General features: G+C 37.3%; 2 protein-coding genes and 1 pseudogene across 8 annotated transcripts; 2 read left to right on the forward strand and 1 right to left on the reverse strand.

Annotated features, from left to right (window-relative positions):
• Positions 1-3,178: 3,178 nt before the first annotated feature.
• LOC147518510 (pentatricopeptide repeat-containing protein At1g74630 pseudogene) lies at positions 3,179-7,622 on the forward strand (annotated as a pseudogene). Its single transcript, XR_015211812.1, has 4 exons — positions 3,179-3,337; positions 3,703-3,829; positions 4,090-6,352; positions 7,378-7,622. The product of XR_015211812.1 is annotated as a pentatricopeptide repeat-containing protein At1g74630 pseudogene (transcript).
• Positions 6,407-11,482, forward strand: LOC147518511 (uncharacterized). The gene is made up of 8 exons (XM_086590326.1): positions 6,407-6,522; positions 8,129-8,264; positions 8,342-8,437; positions 8,970-9,057; positions 10,178-10,241; positions 10,375-10,441; positions 10,530-10,619; positions 11,258-11,482. Exons 2-8 carry the CDS (start codon positions 8,154-8,156, stop codon positions 11,303-11,305), a joined length of 564 nt encoding a protein of 187 aa, XP_086446452.1. The 5' UTR covers positions 6,407-6,522; positions 8,129-8,153; the 3' UTR covers positions 11,306-11,482.
• A 1,254-nt stretch (positions 11,483-12,736) lies between these two features.
• LOC147518512 (uncharacterized) lies at positions 12,737-15,742 on the reverse strand. 6 transcript variants are annotated; one of them, XM_086594778.1, is made up of 8 exons: positions 15,236-15,742; positions 14,901-15,143; positions 14,504-14,818; positions 14,080-14,355; positions 13,710-13,982; positions 13,286-13,555; positions 13,094-13,207; positions 12,737-13,005 (listed from the first exon to the last, which is right to left on the reverse strand). In XM_086594778.1, exons 1-4 carry the CDS (start codon positions 15,708-15,710, stop codon positions 14,300-14,302), a joined length of 1,089 nt encoding a protein of 362 aa, XP_086450904.1. In that variant the 5' UTR covers positions 15,711-15,742; the 3' UTR covers positions 12,737-13,005; positions 13,094-13,207; positions 13,286-13,555; positions 13,710-13,982; positions 14,080-14,299. The 6 variants fall into 6 exon arrangements, 5 of the variants coding, with proteins under 5 accessions (XP_086450904.1, XP_086450905.1, XP_086450903.1 ...); XM_086594779.1 differs by having other exon boundaries at positions 12,737-13,207; positions 14,504-14,815; XM_086594777.1 differs by having other exon boundaries at positions 12,737-13,207; positions 13,756-13,982.
• Positions 15,743-24,148: the final 8,406 nt, after the last annotated feature.

Consider the following 24,148-nt stretch of genomic DNA (forward strand, 5'->3'; position numbering starts at 1 on the left):
CTTTTTCTTTGCGTGTAACCAACCTATCTAGGTCGGTAGTTTGTCTGGGATTGTGGTCTTCCCTCTAGTTACTTCTGTGACACCTTCCATCCCTGCCTGGTCGGACCTGTCTGGGATGACATTTTTTCTCAAATCTGCGAGGTCGGCCTTCCCTGTCAGGTCGGTCCAATCTAGGATGAAGGTTTTCATTATACTTTCTTCTGTGACGCCTTTTTTCCCTATCTGGATGGACCTGTCTAGGATGGCGATTTTTCGCAAATCTGCGAGGTCGGCCTTCCCTGTCAAGTCGGTCCAGTCTGGGATGAAGTTTTTCCTTATACTTTCTTCCATGACACTTTCTTTCGGAGGCATTTGTATTGCCATTTGCGGTAGTGGCGGCGGCGGTGCTTCTGCCTTCCAGAACCTAGTAACAAAAGTACGTAACTTTTCGTCATGTTGTTGCTTGATGTTCAGAAGTGAGTCGACATCTTTTGGCGTCTTGCAATTGTGGCGGAAACGATTAACAAACTAATTTTCTAGTTCATTGAATTGGTGAATTGATCCTGAAGGCAACTCATTAAACCAGCGTAATGCTTCTCCCTTTAGAGTTTATGGAAATAGCTTACATATGAGCGGATGGAAAGAGCTTACATATGAGCGGATCATCTCCACCCCATAACACCAACTTATTTTTGAATGATAGAACATGCAAGCCAGGATCTCCTTCCGACTCATCATAAAGTTCAAAATCGGGTTGTTTGAAGTCGGGATGGTGGTAAGCTTCTTGAATGTCGAGCAAAAACTTATGAAGTACGCCATCATTGATTGTCAAGTTTTTCATTCTTACCCCCCTTGACTCTCTATCGATCTTCAAGACGGTCCCATACACTGGAATGGCCTGCGTTACTTTGTGGTTGCCTTGATGTTGTTGAATTTGCAGCATTGTCCACCTGCCTTTGCCTCTTTGCCAGCTTCCTTCTCAAGTTCCTATTTAAATTTTTGACTCGTCGTAACTCACGCTCAACCGTATTAGGGGTGAATTGGCTGTTACTATCACCTTTTCTACGTTAGTTGGTGTGAGAGTAATGTCCACGTCCATATCCATGTCAACCGGAAGGATCGACATGGACGGGGCGGACCGCATGGAGGATTACCGACTTGTCGGTTTTCTTGTTGCAAAGAGTGTTAGGGTTGGTGGTGCGGTTTTGTAACGCCTTTGGCGATAGCGATGAGGAGGCGGTGGCGGTTTACCGCGCTTCTGATCGGATGTTGAGAATTTATCCTACCACTAGGAGCAACTTGATTGTTCAATGGTTCTTGCATTAGCCGATTTGAATTTCGAGGGTTGCGAGTATTATTAGCAGGAGGAATATGTCGACTATTTGGTCTGCTTCTTGTGCTTACCATCTTGATTGTTTCACGTGATAATGAATTCTCTAGTCCCCACAGACGACACCAATTATGTTTTGGCAGTAAACTGCTTCAACACAACGAGAGAAATGGTAAAGAACGCACTAAGAAACAGAGGAATTTGATGTTGGGGGAGATGAAACTGAACCAAATAATGGCTGCCTACGTACCCAAGATATGTTCTCTAGGGATCAAGTTTCCACGTAGTTCCTTATGAAAAATAGTTTGATATTTATAGAGGTAGAGTAGAGAGTCCTTGTAGCTCAAGTAATCTTGTATCTTGAGTAATTGTGATAGAGTATAACCGTCTAACCGATAACTATCTCTTTGATAAGAAATGAATCTGGACATAAATCAACGTATATTGGTGGCAAGCCATGTGGCTAAGGTTCAGCCTTAGACACATGAGTTAATGGGCCTGTACATTGATCTATGATATTGCGAATTGGGCTTTAGCCCTGTTGATTAAACGAATAAAATAGATGCCCTTACTAATGGACGTTTGCCACGTATGTGGGGGTCGAAACAGTACTCTTACCATTTTAATAGGATGCAGCGGTCACAATAGTTGTATGATGATTGTGAAAACTCTATTTTGAATATTAAAGAAGCATGCCGATATGATTGATGTTAGTTAGTGATTTATTCTATAGTCACGATATTTTGATTATGATTACAGAAAACCTGCATGTTTTAAATGTTTTGTTATAAGTAGTCTATTTATTGATTATGTGCGTTTCTACTGGGCATAGTTGTTTTGCTCATCCTACATTAACATTTCAGACGAACCAGTTGCAGAGGAGACTTTCCCTACCACTAGTGATGATGGTTATGGGGATTTGGGTGATTTCCCCTATGTTTGACGAGGGTCAGAGTCAAATTCATTTTGGGTTGTATAGAGAGTCTAGTTCGTTCTTTTGATGTATATATATAGAGAGCTAGTTCATTTTGATGTAATACTCGATGTAATTGAGTAGCAGTTACTGTAAATATTTTGGGGATATGTTTATATACATCATTGTTGTGTATAAAGTTAAGATTTTATATATATGGCTGTTGGAAGGATGAATTATGCGATGTCCAGGTTTTATGACAGGTTTTTTTCGTATACGAAACGTCGATAAAACAAAGAAAACTTTGCCGAAATTTCAATAGAATTGGGATAGTGACTGCCTCGAGATTCATCTCCACGTCTTCGGGATGTGTGATGGGTTTCGGGGCGTGACAAACCCATATTATGTGAAACAATTCAATAGCCTTTAGATACAATTCAGCTCGAACATAACCCGAAAGCATAGTACTCCACGATGAATTACTTTTCTGAGGCATTTCATCAAACAAAAATCTGAACGGCTCAATATATCTAAATTCTGAATCCATATCAATCATTTTTTTTTTTTTTTTTTTAATATGAAATTAGCTGAGAACTAACTGAGCTTTTGGGACAAAATGTACTAACTAAAACATGATTTCGGGTTCGGGTGGTCGGATAGAGAGCTTTGAGAAGTTAACTTATTAGTCAGCTCTAATTTGAATTTGGTTACTTAGTTCTCAGCCTCCAAGTGAGCTTGTGTGTTGTGTTGCTAGTGTCCAACACTAGACACTGCTGCTGCACAACAAAAACAGTTAATTAGGGACATGGTGCCAGTTTTGAAGTTGCTAGACATTTTTTATTTTTTATTATTATTATTATTATTTATTTATTTATTTATTTATTTTTACATGAATAAATTAGCCAAACAGACAACAACTTTACATTAGGTGCGGACCGAACGGTTTCGGCCTAAAATGCGATTGGGTCTTACTGTCCACTTTCTTCAAGCCCGAACTCGAAACCAACAATCAAACATGAAACAACAATTGAATTAACGGAAAAAGGAACTCGAATCCAGCGTTTCTCCTTCCTTCTACTTTGTTTTTTCTACTTCAGTTTTGATTATTACAAATTGTAAGACACCTTGAAACGTGGTACCCCAATTCAAATTAAAACAACACAGTACAAACTTTGATGTGTAATACTAACTATATGCATATTATAGCTTCATTATGGCAAAGGGTCATTATGGCTAAGGACATTTATTTTTGGGCGAGGATGAAAACTGATTATGTTTAAGCTCAATTTCCATTACTTAGCTTTGTTTACGGTAAAAGAAACTCTGTAAGGCAATACTTATGTAGAAACTGCATGTCCAATCACGCCCCAGTGCCCACAGCAGTATACTAATATATTTCGAAACAAATTTTGAAATTTATATATGTAGACACTTTTCATGAGATTTTGAAATATCTCATGAATATTTACGACATGTGCAGGTTTTAAAGAGAGAAAAATTGGCAGTGACTCAAAAGTAGAAAAACAAGCAGAAGGAGAAGTCTCAAAAACTTCTCCCAACCCTCATAGAATTCTCTGTTGACATACACGTGTTACGTTCAACAAACTGTAAGTAATATTTTTCATTCAAGTACTTATTTTTTTTTCTTTTTCCTCTTAATACTTGAATTGAATACATTGTGTTTTTTTTTAGCTTGTATGTGTTTTTATAAGAAGTTGTTGGTTTAATGCATGAATGTGCTTGTAGAAATGCTTATAAGACATTTTTTTTTTATAAGAAATACATACACCTAATGACATATGTAGGAATGGGGTCATTCCATAAGTGGAACAGTAGAATGAGTATTTCTTCTTTGTTGAATTTACAGGTTTGAACCTGTCTGTTATTCCTCATCGCGTTAACTTGACTAAATTTACATGAGGTTCGTGTCTTGACTTTTTAACCACCAGACCAAAACCATAGAGCAGAAAATCATGTCCCTTCTCCAAGAATCAACTAAATTTGATCATCTCATTCAAATCCATGCTTACGTCGTCAAAACTTCTCTTAGTGAAAATAATTTCATTTTAGCTAAGCTATTGCGCCAAATCTTTTCTTGTTCGTCGCTTAAGAACTTGCAATATGCACGATCTATTTTTGATGAAATTCAGTCTCCAGATACTTTTATATGGAATACTATGATTCGAGCTTACTTAAATGTCCCAAACCCCCAAGAGTCTTTGTCACTTTTCTTCCAAATGCGGCTTTGAGATGGTATTGTTGTTGATAGTTTCAGCCTTTCTTTGGTTCTTCAAGCGTGTGGGAGATCTGTAGATTATACAAGTGGTATAAGGGTACACACCCATGTTGTTAAACTTGGATTTGCTTCGGATTTGTTTGTGCAAATGACTCTTATTGAGATGTATGCGAAGCTTGGTACTGTTGACGTTGCAAAAAATATTTTGGATGAAATGGATCAATCGGATATGGTTTCATATAATGTCTTGCTGGCTGAGTGTGTTCGAATTGGGAAAGTTGATTTAGCTCGTCAGTTATTTGATAAGATGCCAGCTAGGGATTTGGTTTCTTGGAATACCATGATTCATGGATTTGCAACATGCGGTGATGTGGGTACTGCTAGGCAATTGTTCGATATGAGTTCTGAGAGAGACTTGGTTTCTTGGAGCTCGATGATTGCAGGCTATGCCAAAACCAGGCAATCTAATGAAGCATTAATATTATTTCATGATATGCAGTCAGCCAATGTGAGACCTGATAGAGTGACCATGGTTGGTGTGTTGTCTGCCTGTGGCGACTTGGGTGCATTAGGAATGGGTAAGATTGTCCATGAATACATAGATAGAAATAAAGTTGAGATTGATGTGAAACTTGGGACTTCTCTTGTGGACATGTATGCAAAGTGTGGGGATATAGAGAACTCACTCAAAGTCTTTAATGGTATGGGTGTGAAAGATGTCTTCACTTGGAGTGCTGTGATTATAGGACTTGCTAATCATGGATTTGGGGAGCATGCACTTGATCACTTCGCCAAGATGATTTATGGAGGAATTAAACCCAATGATATCACCTTTATTGGTGTGTTAAGCGCATGCAGCCATGTTGGTCTTGTTGATAGGGGTTGGACATACTTCACATCGATGAACGATAAATATGGTGTCACTCCTAAGATTGAGCACTCCTAAGATTGAGCACTATGGATGCATGGTTGATCTATTGGGTCGAATGGCGCACCTCAGAGAAGCAAGAGAGCTTATTAGAAATATGCCCTTTGCTCCTGATGCCATTGTTTGGCGGACCTTCCTTAGTGCATGTAAAATTCACAAGAACATGGAATTAGCAGAAGAAGCCACTGTTAATCTTTTTGAACTGGAACCTCATATGGATGGAAACTATGTGCTATTGTCAAATATGTATGCTCAAGACAAGAAATGGGATGATGTTGTGAATGTTAGGAGGAGGATGAGAGATAAAAACATTCATAAGATTCCTGGGAGTAGTTCTATTGAAGTTGATAATGTGGTTTATGAGTTCATTGCAGGTGATAGGTCACACCCCAAGTCAAAGGAGATATATGAAATGTTGGCTGAGATGATTGATCGGTTGTATATCGTGGGATACAAACCATTGATATCTTCAGTACTGCAAGATATGAATGACAAAGCTAAAGAACATGCATTGGCTTATCACAGTGAGAAGCTGACATTTGCTTTTGGACTTTTGAGCACTACTCCTGGGTCTCCAATACGGATTGTAAAGAATCTCCAAGTCTGTGAAGATTGCCATTTGGCCTTCAAACTTTTATCTGTCATCTATGAACGGGAGATAATTGTTAGGGATCATAACCGCTTTCATCATTTTGTTGGAGGGTCTTGCACTTGTAGGGACTTTTGGTAATACCCACTTGCATGTTAATTGCATTTGCATTCCCCCATAATTCTCTACATCTAGTTGCAGCCTAGAATGTAGCTATTGGTGTGTGCTGGCCTGCTGGACCTACATCTAATGTCTGAGTTGAGCATGCTTTATACCGTCAAGGATGGGGTGTGCAATATATTTCTTAACCTTTATAGGAAATGATAGTCGAAAGCTATGTAAAATATCGTGCTAACGGCACCGACAACACAAAACAGGTAATACACCGTCTGAGAAAATTTTTTTTTTTATTTTTTAAATAGTTAGAACGTTTTCTGCGAATTCTGTCTCTGAGGATCATGTTCAAGCCAGCTTTGGTAGTTTAAGCACTTTCTTAGGAGCATATGATATAGATGGTCTTATGAGTCAACCTCTTTAACAACTTCAGGTTTTGAGACACAACTATGATTCGTTTATCATTGTCATTCTTAATAATACTGTTATTGTTTCTATTGCTCGTGCTACTTGATGGATCCTGCAGTAAATTTAGTTAAAGGCTTCTGAATGCCGAGGTGGTGGTTATGAGATAACTCATCCGCAATGTTCTAGAAGTCAGACTTCTTTATTTTGTTAATAAGATTACTAAACTCCGTTTTTCCTGGACCTTCATCAAAGTTTGTCCTCCTTTATACTACAACTTAATTTTTACAGTCATTTATGCGATCTTACTAGTTGGAAAAGAATTTAGCAATCCCTGGTCATTTCATTTTTGGTTTTCGTTCTATATAAATGGTTTAGAGCATGTTGTTTCGATCAAGACGGGTAGAAAACAGGGGTTATATTATAGGTGGGAGGGCAGAAAATTGGTTTCTGGTTGGGATACTTATCTATCTGTTAGAACTTCCATGGGCTTTTGACTGTGATCTTTGTTCAGAAAGTTACTTGTCTTTTGATTGATTGTTGTTTGATTCTGAAAATGAGCTCTAGTTTGTGAATTATGAATTGTTCCTTTCAGTTGAAGAAGATTGTTTTATTACTATAGCATACAGATAGATTGCGGTTTTGGGGTGGGCCGGTGGGGTATAAGCACAATTGTGGATGTTTATGTGATGATAGAGATGTTGATCCAGGAATTAAAATTAGTCTGGTTTTTGTTTATTGTTGTTCTCAATGTATCCTAAACTCAAACAGAGAAAATAGAAAGAGACGGAAAGAGTAAGAGTCCTAGAAATCGTGTTAGTTACTAAGAAACTTTCCTCGTGAGTCATGACTGATCAGTATGTTGGCTATGGTGGTATAGCAGTAGACCATAATGGAATTGTGATATTCACATTCACTGGAGATGGAAACAAAAGATCGGTATTATACCAAGAGCTCATGACAATCGAAGTCGGTCTACAACTATGTCAACAGCACGGCTTCAACAAGATTTCAGTGTGTTCAGATTCACAAGGGTCTATCCGTATCTTAACAGGTCAGGAGAATGCCCCATGGTATTGCAGCAACCTACGGGCAGCCATAAAGCACACAACAGATCAGTTGCAGGAGGTAACATACACATGTGTATCGAGAAGTGAACAAGAGTGCTGATCATTTAGCAAGGCTTTCTTTACATGTTGAATTGAGTTTTATGTAATGGTCCTCCTCTCACTAGTGTGTTAACTGAGATAAACACAAATGATGTAAGAGGAGAAGTTTATGTAAGATTATAATCTTCTAATGCAGGTAAGGGTCTGCCTAACCCTATTAATCCTTTTCAAAAAAAAAACAAAAATCCTCGTGAATGTTCTCCCCAAATAAAATAGAGGGAATTTAGTTATCCCATTGCATGCTTAGATAGCCCCCATTAATCACATCTAAAAATCCTGATTTCAGATGAGTGAGTTGCATGGATATCCTTTTCTTGGTGTTTAAGAAGTTCTATTAAATGCATGACATTTTGATAGTTATGTTTTGTATTTCTGTTCCCTGTTTATGTTTTGTCAAAAAATACTTTATTTTATGGCATCCTTAATACAACACTTTTAACAAGTTATGCTTTACTTGATTCTCAGTTCTGATTTTTGAACGAAAGGCCCAATGTTCTTCCTTAGCCTAATTGAGCACACCTTGAGGTTGCCTCCTCATCTCCTTAATCTTCCTCTTGATCAAGCTATTAAAGGAGAGCTCGAGACTCTGTTTTGGGATAAGGTAATTTTAATGATCAATTCATGTTCTTGGAGTTTGGTACTGGCTTGACTAAATTGTGTGTGATTGTTTTGGTGAAGGTAATCGCAAATTTGGGACTTTGCGTGTCTATTTACGATATTAGGAATATTGATGGTGGGTTCATATTTCCAGGAGATGGTGCTTCAACGTTTACGGTGTGTATCTACGTCTATTTCTCTGCTTTGTTAGGTTTATTTGTGTTTCCTGTTTTCGTTCTGTATAGTTGTTGATGTAAATCAGCTTAGTGAAACTGATTTATTAGCCTTTCATTATTGATGAAATGAAATTCCTTTAAAAAAGAAGTATAGTAAGATCCGACGGGTGGGGGGCATCTATATGGAAACTAAGCTGTCTCGATACTAGGTTTGCACACCTTAGCCCACACATGATGTGCTGTCCCTCCTACTGCTTCCTCAGCAAGGCACTGAGGAAAGTGATACGACCCAAGTACAACAAGTTACCTGACCATAAGCAATCATATTTTTGAAACTCGAGTCTCCCAAGGGTAAGGTTCTCGGGTACCCACTCGAGTAAAGCCCCCTTCATTTCTAGGGTAATATGTTGTATATCCTCTCCTTGCTAAAAAAATATTTAAGTAATTGTGTCTTTCCACAAAACTCGAAGAAATTCCTACTAAGTTTTTTTTGTTTTTTTTAAGCTTACTTTTGTACATGTACTCTATGGCAGGTAAATTTTAGGTGGATTATGTTTCGTCCATTTGTCGGAGAAGTTCTTTCGGGAGAGGTTGAAGAATCTGATGCTAAGGGATTACGTTGTATGTTCTACAAGATCTTTCACTTGTTTCATTTCGAGTTTGTGGTAGACTCTCTCACGCACACCACACACATGTATAGTGTTTCCTTTCATTTTGTTTAGTTTTTCCAAATATCAAAGGGAAGTACTAGATAAAAGATATTATGACTTAAAATAAAGTTTGTAAACTTTCTTGGAAATACAATACTTGAAAAAGCAATTGGATAAACAATATAACAATTTCATGGCCACCACTGAAAGAATGGAGTATGCTTTATAGAGAAGCCTTAAAACATCTTTTTCTCAGCGAGACTGACATATTTCTCCCTCTCTTGCAACTTGCATATGTTTTTTTAATAGACACCATTGAGAGAACGCAGTGTGCTTTATCCACATTTTGCGTAAGTTTATATTAGTTTGGTTTTTAGGTTCTAGTTAGCCGATCCAATGGGTCTTTGTAGTATTGTTATATCAGGGCACTCTATATTCTTCCAGGTTGGGGAACTGCCCTAGTTTGCTCCTCTTTTCACATTTTTCACATTAAAAAGATTGTAAATACTACTAAAACCTATAAATGATATACATTTCGATATATAAGTATTGATATGGATTTTCTTTGGAGGATCTTGGCGATAACTTCCATGGTACCATATGTGTTGCAGATAGCTTATAGTTTGAAATTTTGCATTATACATATTTATACAAATAGCGTGCTTTCAGAGAAGACACATTTCAAGTAGTTGTGAAGACTCATGTACATGCCAATTTTATAACTTTGAGCTTCTTTTTTATGTGTTTGCTCAAAGATATTGAAGGCGGTAGTAAACTTTTTTCTGCTAAAAATTGAATCACGTCCATAACAATAGCTAATTCTCATTGTAAACATTTTCATAGTAGAAAATGGCTTTCTTGTTGCTGAATATTGTAGTTGAGTTTTCTCTTTGCATGAAGTTTAGGCAATTTTTCACTCAATGGTGCAATTTTCTTTTCATGTCTAATCTTGAGTTTTCTTGACCTTTAAATTATTTTAACGCCTTAGAATGACTCTTTAGTTTAATATGTTGTATTTGAATTTCTTAATGAACAGTTTTCATCTATGCATATTTACATTCTGATGGTTCAATGACTTCATTTTATGGCAGTGTCTCTTGGTTTCTTTAAAGAGATAACTTTACCTGCCCATCTTTTGCCCAATCCATCCAAATTGTAAGGCACCTGCAACTTGAAGTTCAGTTGATTTTGCAATACAATTTCGTTTATGGTCTGTTACAAAATCTTACTTACAAAAAAAAAAGTGATACTTTTAATATGCATATGCATGCTCTTCTGAAAAATGCAGTGGTGAAGATGGCAAATGGACTTGGGATTTTAATGGTACTGAGCTTCCTATAGAAAAGGAAGATGAGGTCTGAATTTTGTGTGTTGTTTTCTCTGAAATTTAATTTACCAGAATATGGAAAGGAGTGTGCATTAACTTATGTGGCACAATTGCAGATTCACTTCAAAGTCCATAGCATTAGATACCCTCCCATCCCAGTTGAACAAGAAAAAGATGTGAAGCCATTTGCTCCTATGGTGATTACAGTAAGTACACAACATTCATATTTATGTGAATTACTATTGTACGCTTCTTGTGTTAGCCGAAATACCTAATACAGTATTTTTTGTTTGTCTTTGTATTATTGCTAATGCTTAAAATGGTAATTGCTTGTAAAGATTGTTTCCCCGAAGCTGAATTTGCAAAACATAAACAATATTATTTTGGAGAAAATAGTGACCATTTTAGTGGAAACAACCCTGCACTTTATACATTATTAGTTTCGACTTATGAGGGACTACCCAAAACATGATTTTACTGTTCACTCTTGCCATTTTTTGGTCAAATATCATTATATCAGAATTCAACCCCCCCAGAAGCACACACAGACGCACCAATCTTGAGACAAATGTCTGATCATTGTTACCAACTTACCATCAATAGTCTTATCCTTTGTATTCGGGTACATGTCACCAATGTACTGTTTCCCCACTCAATACTCAAGCAATCATTTTGATGATGCTCAAGTTAGTGTCAGTAGTTTCACAACTCAACCAAGGACTGCGTGATTCACTATGACATGCTTATGAAAATAAACTTTTTTTGAACAAAACAACAAATGCGGGATTCCATTTATATACTGTGTGAAGCCTTGAAAACTAACCATGTTAACGTGTTTTGGCAGGCGTCAATTGACTTCGATGGTTTAGGCCCCATTTCTTGGTGGGTGTAGGGGTATCTTCACAGAAGGAATTGGGGATTTCTAGTTTGCATCTGGAGGAGCATGTGCTCTGAACTCTGAAGTAGTATGTTCCTCTGTTTTTTTCTTTGTTTCAGTGTATATACCAATGTAACAACAAATACAAGCAATGAACATTTATTTTCCCTTGAAGGGGAATCATTTGGTTTCTTTGACGGCGTCACTTTGTCTAAAGCTTGCTAATGCTAGTTCTCTTAAAACTATATTACTTTGAAGCTGGCTTACCGCCTCAAGAGAACTTTGGCAAACCTCATCAGAGTGAGGCCGAAAATGTGGCAAAATATCACCAACTAATGACGTTTTATGTTGGAATATAGGAAAAGTGATTATCTCGTTCCCTGCGATTTTTTCCTTCATAGTGATGTACATGCCATTTTTACCAGAAGTAAATAAATAAACAGCGCCATACATCTGGAGCTAATATAGGTCTAACAGTTGATAGTTCACGGAAATATAATGCGATAGCAGAGCTTTTTCTCTCAGATGCTAATTATGCACGGTAGAATAGCCCAGGACATCGCCGTGAACTTTTTTGGTGTTCATGTTTTTTCACTAGTTTGAATCACTGATTTTTTATCTGCATTTTAGTTTACAACCCTTCAAAAAAATGGTGTGAACTTCCATAATAATACATGGAAACCGTTTTTTTTTTTTTTGTAAAAATAAATCAAATTTGTAAGTAGCAAGAGTCAAACCCTCATCTCTTGTGTGGTAAACACAAGACTAACCAACATTGCTTCCAATTTTCTTTTACACTATAGTAAATATATTACTAATGTTACCTATAAAATACACAAATCTACCGTGGATTTCGGGTTGGGTCATTATCGGACCGGACAATAATATGTCCAAACCTAGCCCAATAATCCTATCAGACTAAATATAAAGTCTAATTAAGTCTTTGTCTTATCGGTTAAGATTCAATTAGGCTTTGAACTTATCCCGACCAATTGAAGATAGTATTGAGTTGAGAGCTCAGAGCTTTGAAGTGAACTTATTAGTCAGCTCATTTCTATGCTTGAATTTGGTTAGTTAGTTCTCAGCTTCCACGTGAGCTTATTAGCCAGCTGGTTAACTAGTATTACCCCCACTAGATGAGCCAATTACAGTCTTACAGTTTTTTGTCATCCCTTTAGCCTTTAAACATTTTTTCTTAAGTAGTCTTTAATTTGCTAATTTTGTAATATACAAAATTTCGACAAACCATATTATAGACTTATAGTTCCACTCCACTAGATACATATATGCATAAAAATTTCATCCAAGTATCTACCATTACATCCATTACTTTGGCCAACTGAGGGGTGATGTGTATATAACATTTTTTTTTTAAATTTCACGGTCTAACTCATTTTCCATCGTGTGAAACAAAAAAGATGAACACTTACCTGTATACGATGGATAGAGGCATAGAAAGAATAATAAAGTGATGTGGGAACCAAGAGCAGCTGCAATGCTGCATTATTCCAAATACATGAAACTGAAATAGACATTGGCTATATTATGAATAATTTCTCCTATGCTGTTTCAATTTTGAGGAGAAAATTATCGACAGGTTCATTTATATATCAGTAAAATCATCTTTTTGATCTAGATTTAATACATGTGCACATGAATCTGAATTGCCCAACTGCAACCTCCATTATCTCATCATTCAAATCTTCGTCGTAGGCCTGAAATTGGGAAAAGAGTAGATGGATCATCAATTACCATTTAACTTTTCTTAACCTCCACAAATTGGGCAATGAAGAATATCACCACAATTGGATTTAATACACCACGTGTGGAAGATATGGCCACAGTTAAATAGCCGATAGTCGTGACTCCAAATTCCCCACATACGAACGTTACACATGTTGCACCTTGGTGGCGGGTCTGGAAATACACATTCAAGCATAAGTAATAATGCATTAAGGGAAACACCTAATATATATTCAAGGGGCAAGATAATACAGCTCAAATTTTCTGCAGATATTGCTGGAGTAGTGTAAGCTTGTACATTTGCTGCAGGTATTGGTGGAGGAGCGTAAACTTGTACATTTGCTGCAGGTACTGGTGGAGGAGCATAAGATTGTAAGTTTGCTGCAGATCCACTGCATATGGTGCAATGCAAATGACTGCAAACAGAATTACAACGCAAGTTGTAGTAATGGCCACAGTCACGTCTCAAATCTTCCTGACCCCACGCAACACCGTCACAGATAGCGCACCTCATCACCAGGTCTGCAAATACCCAATCAAGCATAAGTAACAATGAAAAAGAAAAACAGCTTAAAAGTTGTTACGTATAGAGACTTTCAAACATAAGTAATAATGCATTAAGTGTAAAACAATCTAAAAAATCCATGTAATATATATTCAAGGGGCAAGATAATACAGCTCAAATTTTCTGCAGATATTGTTGTAGGAGTGTAAGCTTGTACATTTTCTGCAGGTATTGGTGGAGGAGCGTAAACTTGTACATTTGCTGCAGGTATTGGTGGAGGAGCATAAGATTGTAATTTTGCGGCGGAACCACTGCATATGATGCAATGCGGACGACTACAAAAGGAATTACAGCGCAAGTTGTAGAAATGGCCACAATCATGTCTCCTCGCAACTTCCTGACCGCACGCAGCACCATCACAGAAATTACACCTCACTCTTGGGCCTTCAAATACCCAATCGAGCATAAGTAGCTATGAAAAAAAGGCATAAAAGTTGTGTGTAAAATTCCACAAAAGAAATTTCTAGGTACAAGATCATACCGTTCCATTGCTGACCAACATCCTGTTGTGAATCTTCTACAGACGCAGGGACTTGCCTATATATATACTGACCAACCTGTTGGGAGTGTGCTTCAGATACCACACTGTTGTTCCTATGTTCAGCAATAAACTGACATGAAAGTGTGTCAGTGTCAGGACCACTGTTTCGTTGCTGAGCACCAACCTGTAAAGCGGTTATTTCGGATGCAGATACACTATTCTAGTCAATCTGTCCTAGAGCATTCATCAGGATGTCATATTCCTTGTTATCAACATCTGCAACAGTTACACTTGCAGGTATGATTTTAACCATCATGAATTATGGACAAATAGTAAGCGTAAAGCCCTAAACAGATAATATTATAACATTTCATCCTACCATATGAAAGTTATCCTGAAACAAGGAAAGTGTGAACTATCTCACCCTCTTCTGGGTAAAATAGCTTTAATGCGTGGGAAACTGGCATCTGCATAAGGTCAAACCTTAGCACCCACCCCAGTTTGGTAGTCAGTTGCAAGAGTCGTGGATTTCCTCGACCATCTCTCATACCACCGAACTGGGGTGCTAAGGTTTGTCCTTTATCTTCGTTTAACAGAATCTTAGTATTTGAGCTCATATATTGGATTGAAGCATTGCCAGTTCCGCCAGAACGTGATGACCTGGTATATCCTACTTGATTAACCCCTCTTCGGTGTGGAGCATTGGGCGTTCCGTAATGATGTAAACTGGTAGATCCTACTTCATATATAAACGAAGATTAGAATAAACAAAGATTAGAATGCAGGGAGAATGGAAGGATAGTATTACTGCCGCCGAATACCTGAGTGACCTTGTGCAGTTGGAAGCGTATTAGTAGCATCGAGTCGTGGAACTCCTGCACCATTCCATTGACTAGAAGCCCAGGTTGCTAGAGTAATATTTAATAGATTAGTATTTGACATAATATTTTGCAATGAAGCATTGGCTGTTCCGTCGGGAAGTGATAAGCATGTATATCCTACTGGAGTAACCCATCCTTGGTGTGGAGCATTGGGCGTTCCGTACTGGTGTAAACTGGTAGATCCTACACGAATAAACTAAGATTAGAATAAACAAAGGTTACAATCCAAGAAAATTGAAGTCCATATTATTACTGCTACGGGGAACCTGAACAACCTTGTGCAGTTGGAAGAGTAGTAGCGTCCTGTTGTGGAAATCCTCGACCATCCCACTGACTATAGAATTGCGGTGCTAAATTTTGTCTTCTAGCTTCATTTGAGATAGCCTGATTAGTATTTGAGATCATATTCTGTGTTCCAATTTGATGTAAAGTGGTAGATCCTTCTGCATGACCCGTTTCAACAGTAGTAGCAGAGAGTAGTGGACCACCTTGACCTGCAGTGAAACCAACACTTTCTACGAAGTGGGCAGTAGTACGAACTACAGAACTGTAAGGATGACTCCTGGAGCCTCTGGGTTCATTACGGCGGCGTGGACTGGTATTTTGAATACGTAAAGGTCCACCAACCTCTTGAGAATATGTTGTGGGCAGTCTAGGCGGTCTACCGTGTCCTCTTCCATAATTGTGGTCTCTCTGTGATGTGTTGTTATTAGTTGCATCTCCAGTTGCAGATTCTTTTGACCTATCCATCCTTAAAAACAAAGAAATAAGCTCTAGAGCCTCTCAGCACCTCTTTCCAGACACTAGGAGAATCAGCCTCGACTAGGAAGAACTCTGCAATCAGTGACATTTGAAAGAAAAAGGAAAACTAAAAAACAATCTAATGGAAACTAGCATAAGGTGTTGCAGTAAAGAGATTATAGCTCCTTCAGCTTTTTGATTCAAAATGATTCAAGACTAAATGCCTGTAGAATTTCTTTAAGCCCAACACACACAAATGAATGAAACTATAAACTAGTCAACTGAATAAGAAACATAGAACAACCAATGACATTACCACTAAGAATATATCCAACGAAACGCACAGAACATTTCAGATTTTCAACCAAATAAGAAATAAAGAACAACCAATGACATTAAAATTCTTTTGATTCTAAGCCATATGGCAACAATTTCTGTGAACCAGGAAAACAATGTTCGAGATTCTCAAAACAAAAAAATACAAAGATAACCAACTTTAATCATCAAGAACTTCAATATTCTGAGAAAATATTAATACAACAAGACAAGATCAATGTGATTCAAATTACAGTATCATAAATTCTATCTCCTATCAACTAAACAAAAACCATACGATCACTATTCAAAAGCAGAATATCACGAGAAACTTTCAACATTAAAATTTCTGAACAACAACATAAAACAATATACTTCAAAGAACAAGTTAACGAACACAATTCTGATCAACATAACTAAGTTTTTCAAGAACATTTTCAACAAACTGAACCAAATCGCAAAAGAACAACTGAACTCCGTAACAAAACTTTCAAGAAAGGAATGCAAGAAACAGAGTTAAACTAACTTTTGTTCATGCATATTCAACAAACAAGATTGAAACTGTGGCAAGAAACTGAGTTAGAATGCATTAAATCTCTAAAAGATACCAAGAATAAGGATCATTACAAGCATTCAAGAACAACAGAGCAAATGAGAACCCAATAAGAGATTTTCAGTGCGTGATTAAATGAAATGCATGAAGAACAGAGAGCTACCATAGCAGTAAGTAAGGAAAGAAGAAGAAGAACGAACCGTGGAATAGTAGTATCGGGGTGTTTCGGTTGATGAGACGCGCCTTTGGTATCGTTTCGGGTTGTAAGAAGCCCAGACTTTGAACCAGTGATAACTTTGTTCCCAAGTTTGTTTTGGTGCTAGAGTGACTTGGATGCCCTTTTAAATAAAAAAATTTGTTCCCAAGTTTGTTTTGGTGCTAAAGTGACTTGTATGCCCTTTTAAATAATATATATATACATATATATATATATATATGGTTTTTTGCTCAATTCCTTTAACCTACATTTTGTGAAACAAGTCAACAGCCTTCAGATAGAATTCAGCTCCAACATAACCCGGAAGTGTAGTACTCCAGGGACGACTTACTTCTCTTAGGCATTTCATCAAACAAAAATCTGGACGGCTCAATATATCCAAATTCTGAATCCATATCAATCATTTTTTTTTAAATATGAAATTAGGTGAGAACTAACTGAGCTCTTGGGGACAAAATGCACTAACTAAAACGTGATTCCAGGTGCGGGTGGTCGAATAGAGAGCTGAGAGCTTTGAAAAGTTAACTTATTAGGGCATCTCCAATAGAGGGTGTAAACCGTATAGAGTGTAAAGTTTACATTCCAAATATATAAAAACTATTTCCAATGGAGGTGGTATACCGTAGATAATAGAGTATTAGTTGATAGAGGAGGTGTGGAATATCCCATCTCGCTATCAATTGATAAATAGCTCGGGATATTATGGTTACTTTTTACGACCTGGCATTGCAATTAATAGAATCTTTTGAGATTTGGTTATGTTCTTTTTTCCTCGTCTTCTCTTCAAATTTGTTTTGGTCTGTAATTGAGAGTTTTGTTTCAGCTGATTTTGATAAAATCAATGTTCTTCTTTTAATGGGTTTGGGACATAATGGGAATTTTAAGATGGGGAAGGGGCAATAAGTGGTAAATTGAAGAATATTGGAATGAGGTGAAGATTGAGACTCACGTGCTTCGTGCATGTGCTACTTATGTGGAGGCTGAGTTGCCATGTGTACGCATTATGTCTGCCAAATCACCAAATATGTATACATACTTCACAAAATACATAGACGGTACCCATTTTAGCAATATTTCTAATCTACGGTACCCTATTTAGCAAAAATAATAATACAATACCCATAATGTAAAATCCACTATTGTTCAGTATCTATCTGAATAATTTTTTCTTAAAAGTTCTAGACCATATTGAATTCTCATCTTTAATAAGTCTCCAACTGTGTTTAGCCAACATGGCCAAATTCATTTCTCTGGCTTTCCTAAAACCCAAACCTCCATTTGCCTTTGATTTGCATAGTTTCTCCCAACTCATAGTGTGTCAAGAGATAGAATTTGTGGTCCCATTCCACTAAAAATCTCGATTTAGTCTATCTATCCTTTCATTGATTCTGCTAGGTAATGCATAAACTCCCATGGTATAGATAGACACTGATTGCCCTACTGATTTGACTAGGGTGGTTCTGCTAGCTTGTGAAAGGATTTTTGCTTTCCAACCACCGACTCTCCTCTGTAAACCTTCTAAAAGATACTCGAAGTCCTCTCCCTTCTTCTTTCCCAATATGATTGGTACTCCCAAGTATTTCTCCTTTTCTGTGAAGCTCCTTACCTTCTGATAAGCACCCAAAAGTGTATTATGAAACCCCGTTGAGACATATAAATTTGGTTAACTATGTGTTTAATAATCATGAAATAAATATGTTTTCATACTTTTGCAGGTATTCGCAGTAAACATGGAAATATGGTTTAAACCTGCGATAAAGCACGAGGAACGACATATATATAAATTCTTCCAAATCTGCACAGAAGCATCAAACTTCTGAAGTTCCTACCTCTTGAACCAGGACTCCGAATGTGACAAGTGAGCTGCTTTCGGACAATCGTATGATGAACTCTACGATAGGCGGGAAGTTGTAAAATTGCCCAAAGACCGGACCGCCATCGGATGCACATAGGACCCACTATACGGGCCCGTAAGATTGGATGAGTCATCAATCATGGAGCATATTAAGACAAAAATGACAAATTATTGGTGCAAAGTTGACACCTTGCATGTAATTAATTAGATTAGGTGTTAATAGTGAAAAAAAGGCAAGGTGTCACTTTGTTTTAATGTGGTGGATAAAAATGAAGTAAATGTGGTTTGATGTTTCACATGGGAGGAAATGAGATGTCTCTCAAATGGAGAAGAAAGCAAAACAAGGGGTGGGGGGACACTCCATTTACTCCTTTGACTTCTTTTCCTTACCTTGTATTATTTTAGTTCCTTAGCCATTTTTATTATTTAGTTTTTAGTTTTGTAAGAAAACTTGTAATAGTTTTTAATGGAGTAAACTTTGGTTTTCTTCTAGTTGGAAATAAATAAAAATCAAGTGAGTTTAGATAGTTAGTTTTCTTTTTCCTCTTTCTCTTTCTCTTTTTGTATTTCTAACTAGTAATCCTTTATCCCAAGGATCATGAGCTAACTTCCCTTTAGGGGGGTTAATCCAACTCATGTGAGGGAAAATATTTGTTGTTGGGTTGGTAAGTTGTTTAGGAAGAACAACTAGACCTACATCCTATCCCAAAATGATAGTTGGTGTAGTGTCTAGTTAGGAATAAAATTGATGAACTTAGAGATAAGTCATTGCTTGGTTCCACTTGCTAACATGTATGAGCTTAGAGATGAGCCATACATGCTAGGGATCAAGTTTTCTTCCATTATGGCTTTTCTATGAGTCTAGGAAGAATCAAATGAACCTATTCAAATCAACATCAAAAAGTTAGTTTCACATGAGGAGGATTGGCTCTCCACCTTTTTCTTTAGCAATTTGTATTTTGTCTTAGTTTCATGATTTCTAATCTTAATGTTTTTCTTCAATGTTTGTGTAGGAAAGAAACTTAGTATTTGTATTAACTTACTCACTAGTTCTCTAAGAGTAAAAACCAAATTGTAGTTGTCCTAGACTTTAGGTTAGATCGAATCTTTACTCCAACTATATGGACACGAAATTTTGTGAGTAAGGAAACTTTGAATTCGCTCTTTCGCCAAATTAGAGAGACAATCTCTAACGTAGTAAAAAGTGGATATCAAAATGGCACCGCTGCCGGGAAAAAAGGCATAGGACTTGTGTTACGGATTGGAAGTTGCATCAAGGGGGAACCCCCACTCTCTTCCTTTCTTCCTTTTCGTTCTTTCTTACGTTTTTTTGTTATTTTCGTATTTTGTCTCGAAAACAACCTGTTCGCTCACGAATTTTTGGCTGTATTTCCAGGTACCAAAAGTTAGGACTGGGAAAGTACACTGTATGCGATTATAAGAGTTCTGTGAAAAGTTGAACTCATTGTGGCATCATTGACATGCGTGCGCGGTATTGGACACGCGTCCGCAGGTCTAACCCGCGTCCGCGGGTGTATTTGTTTTGTTGGTGCTCATAATTTACCTCTAGCATCCCCTGATCTATCTTGATCCATATCCAGGACTCACTCTCTAGACCTGTAACTGAAAATTCGACTATTCTATTGGGATTAATCACGTCGACGAATTGAAACGTCTTTTTCATTTTTTTGGGCGGACTAGCGGGAAGCTACAGGTTCCAAAGTTTTACTATTTTTTTTATTTTTATTTTGTTGCATGAATGCCATGTACGTAGTTATTATAAATTAGTTTATGGATTATTATTTACGTCTTAGGCTAGAAATATGCATGAATTATGTTAATACGCCCGTAAATATTTATATCCGATTAAGTGGGTATGAATTGCATATTAATGTATATGTACATACCAATGGTACTGTTTTGCATGGTTATCTATATTTATATGTATAAGTGTCTATTATTGCATGTTTAGTATTTCTCTACGTATAAGTACACGGTATTGCCTAATAAGTCGATTTTGTCAAGAAAGAGGAGAACATTCCAACGAGGGTTAAAATCTGAGTTGGGTAAGTTGTTTCTAAACCTACGGGTAAAAGTCGCTCTCTATATGACACTTTCGAAATCTCAATGAGTATTGTCGAAATTGAATTATTATGCAATACAAGAGTCATATTTTAGTTTATGTATAATACCTTGCATGTTTAGTTTTGTCATATTTATCTGCGTCACGTATACTATATTTCGCATGCTAATGTATTTAGATCATTATGAGTGATTCAAATTTGCATTATTCTTGTTGATATCGTTTACGTAATATCGATTTACAAATTAGTGTGTACATATCATTATTCTTGATGTATATTTGCATGCATTATGGAAGTATTTATCGATGACACAAGCTTGCCTATTCGTATAGCTATACGTATGAGTAGAGTATCTTCACATGTTACTGCACCTAGTATTGTATGAGTAGATCGTATTTGCATGTTTGTATTTTCACCCTCGCATAAATCTTAAAAAATAAAAAAATAAAAAAATAAAAAACAAATTAAATTAAAATTAATACCGACTTTGTATAAATTTTAATTCCATAAATCTTAATCATATTCCAACGGTGTCTAGGAAACTTGAAAGATTGAGGTTACTTAATTAGAACCGTGCTTGCACGGAAAGCCTCCCTCATATCTCTCTTGTGACCTGGCTGTTGGTTTATGCACACGTATTCCTAGCTTCACTGCTATGTTAGCAGCAGCTTAGGCCTACGTTGAATAAACTCTAATGCTTAAAGATAATAATAAAATTCGAGTACTACTAAATTCCTTCTGTAAATTAGATCTAATTTTATGCTTGCATGAGATTAAGGTCTGGTTCCACTAAAGAAATTGAACATACCTATCGTCAAAAAAAAAATCGATAAGCAATTGCATAAGTTCTCACCTAAAATTGTTCTTCTTACGTTAATTACCTTCATCACGATCCTTCGCCGCCATTAACTTCATCGTTATGGCCAACGATCCTCCACCGGTGACCGAGAAGCCCCCGTGGGACTTCTATATTGCATTCAGGAAGGACCTTCTTCCTGCATCAAACTTGAGGACATTGTCGGTGATTTTCGTATCCCGCCAAACGTTTTTAGTTTGTTACCTATATATCATGGTTTGGATCACGAAAAACCTTACAATCATCTTCGTAGGCTGCAACAAATGGCCACAACATTTCACCATCCAGCAGTCTCTAAGGAACAACTTTTGCTTCGGTTGTTTCCATTCACTTTAGTGGAGAAAGCGTCAATTTGGCTAGCAGGCCAACAGCCACAATCCATAGACACATGGAATAAATTAGTTCAAGCTTTCATGCTTCAATTTTACACTCAGAAGAAAACAACTTAAATGTTTCAAAAAATTCAATTCTTTTGTCAAAATCCGCATGAATCATTTACGGAAGAATGGAGTCGTTTCACTGATCTTCTGTTAGAATGTCCTCACCACCAACTAGACAAAGCTGTCCTTGTTCGTTCATTCTTTAATGGTCTGTCTAATCATAAAAAAGAAACTCTTGATATAATGAACGGAGGTTGCTTCATGGACAAAGGAGCTACTGAAGCTTATACTTTTCTTGAAAAACAAGCGAAAAAAGGTACACACTGGGGTAACACTGAGTCGTCTAGGTCATCAAAGGACAATGTTACAAAGGCCACATCTATTTTTGAGGTAAAACCCGATCCCGAATTAAAAAATTTGATAGAATCCCTAACTAAAAAAGTAGATGCCCTTGCAGTTCAAGTAAACTATCAACTACCAAAACCAGTCATGAACGTTGACACCGCCCCATGTGTCCTTTGTCTTAGTCCTGACCACCCTGATGCATATTATCCCTTGTTATATGCTTCCCCTACTCAATAATCGGAGGAGGCATGTGCATTCAACATTCCCAATGCACCGTGGAGACAACATCCGAATTTCGCTTGGTGCCAAAATAACCAACAAATGGGGGCTCTTCCAAGTTTCGCAAATCCACCTGTTCGACCTACCAACAATTTTATTCCATACCGCCAAGGAAATAATCAACAATACCAACAAGGTCAATTTCAAAATAATTCCAATGCTAATTATCAAACCAACTACAGCCTTGTTCCAGCTAATCCAGATACCAATTATAATCAGCAACTTCTAAGCAATAGTCGAGAACTACTACATTTGTAACAACCAGGGCCACCCGTTCTGACGAGATAGGACAAACGAGACTTTCTTGGCTTACATGAACCAACAATCTCAAATTTTAACGTCTATCCAACAATCACTTTAACAATTGGCGCAAGAAAAGAGTCGAAGGGCGTTTTTCTGCCTGGCGTTCCAAACCCTAAACCAAACAAACACGGCCTTTGAACTCACCAATGCACTGGTACAAGCACCCCAACCAAGGTGAGGTGCATGCAATCACTACTCTATGATCCGGAAAAACAATAGAAAATCAAATCACGATGCGGATAATCAACCAAAGGAATCGAAGGTTCCAATGAATCTATTTCTAATAATGAACCTACAGAGAATTCCCCAGATCCAACAAAGTCAACAACTCTGAATGTAGAAAACAAGCAAGTAGACCCCTTTGCCAAATTCAGCCCTAAGGCACCGTTTTTCTGACGCTTGGCAAAGAATAAACCCCGATGAGAATTTTGCTTTGAAATCGAGAGACTTTTAAAATTTGACAATTAACTTACCTTTTCTCGATGCCTTAAAACTATTACCAAAACATGCAAAATTTCGAAAGATATGTGCACCACAAAAAGGAGAACTAATGTTCCTCAACAAGCGTTTCTCACCCGAGCAGTTTCCATCCATCACCGAACACAATGGTATAGTCAAATACAAGGACCACGGTAGACCAGTTCCATGTACCTTAGGTGACAAATATCACGGCCTCACAAGGCTTCTAGACCTAGGAGCTAGTGTGAACTTACTTCCATATTACTTATTTAAACAACTAGGTCTTCATGAGCTCAAACCTACCACCATGACTCTACAGTTAGCCGATCGTTCTATAAAGTATCCAAAAGGAATTGTGAAAAACGTCCTCATAAAAGTCCAAGACTTTTTCTATCCTGTAGACTTTGTTATTTTGGATACGGAAGTTGCATGTGATTCCATTCCTATCATCTTAGGTCGTCCGTTCCTAGCAACTGCTAATGCTCTTATTAACTGTAGGGATGGTTCAATGACCATGTCCTTCGGAAATCTATCGGTCGAGGTGAATGTGTTCAAATTGATGAAACAAATCCCAGCGCCTAACATTGATGGTGAGGTCAACAGGGTTGACAGCATTACGCAAGAGTATTTAACAAACTCTTTTCCAGAAGATGAAGTGTACCAATTTCTTTCCTTTAGCAAATCCGAGTTTGAGGACGATGATTATACACAGGAAGTAAATGAGTTATTAGAGTCAATACCATTATTTGACCCTACGACCGTGATGTCCAAGAACTTGGATGAACATCAATCATTTCTTGC

Source organism: Coptis chinensis, chromosome 2 (assembly GCF_015680905.1).
Source record: "Coptis chinensis isolate HL-2020 chromosome 2, ASM1568090v1, whole genome shotgun sequence".
Classification (NCBI taxonomy): Eukaryota; Viridiplantae; Streptophyta; class Magnoliopsida; order Ranunculales; family Ranunculaceae; genus Coptis; species Coptis chinensis.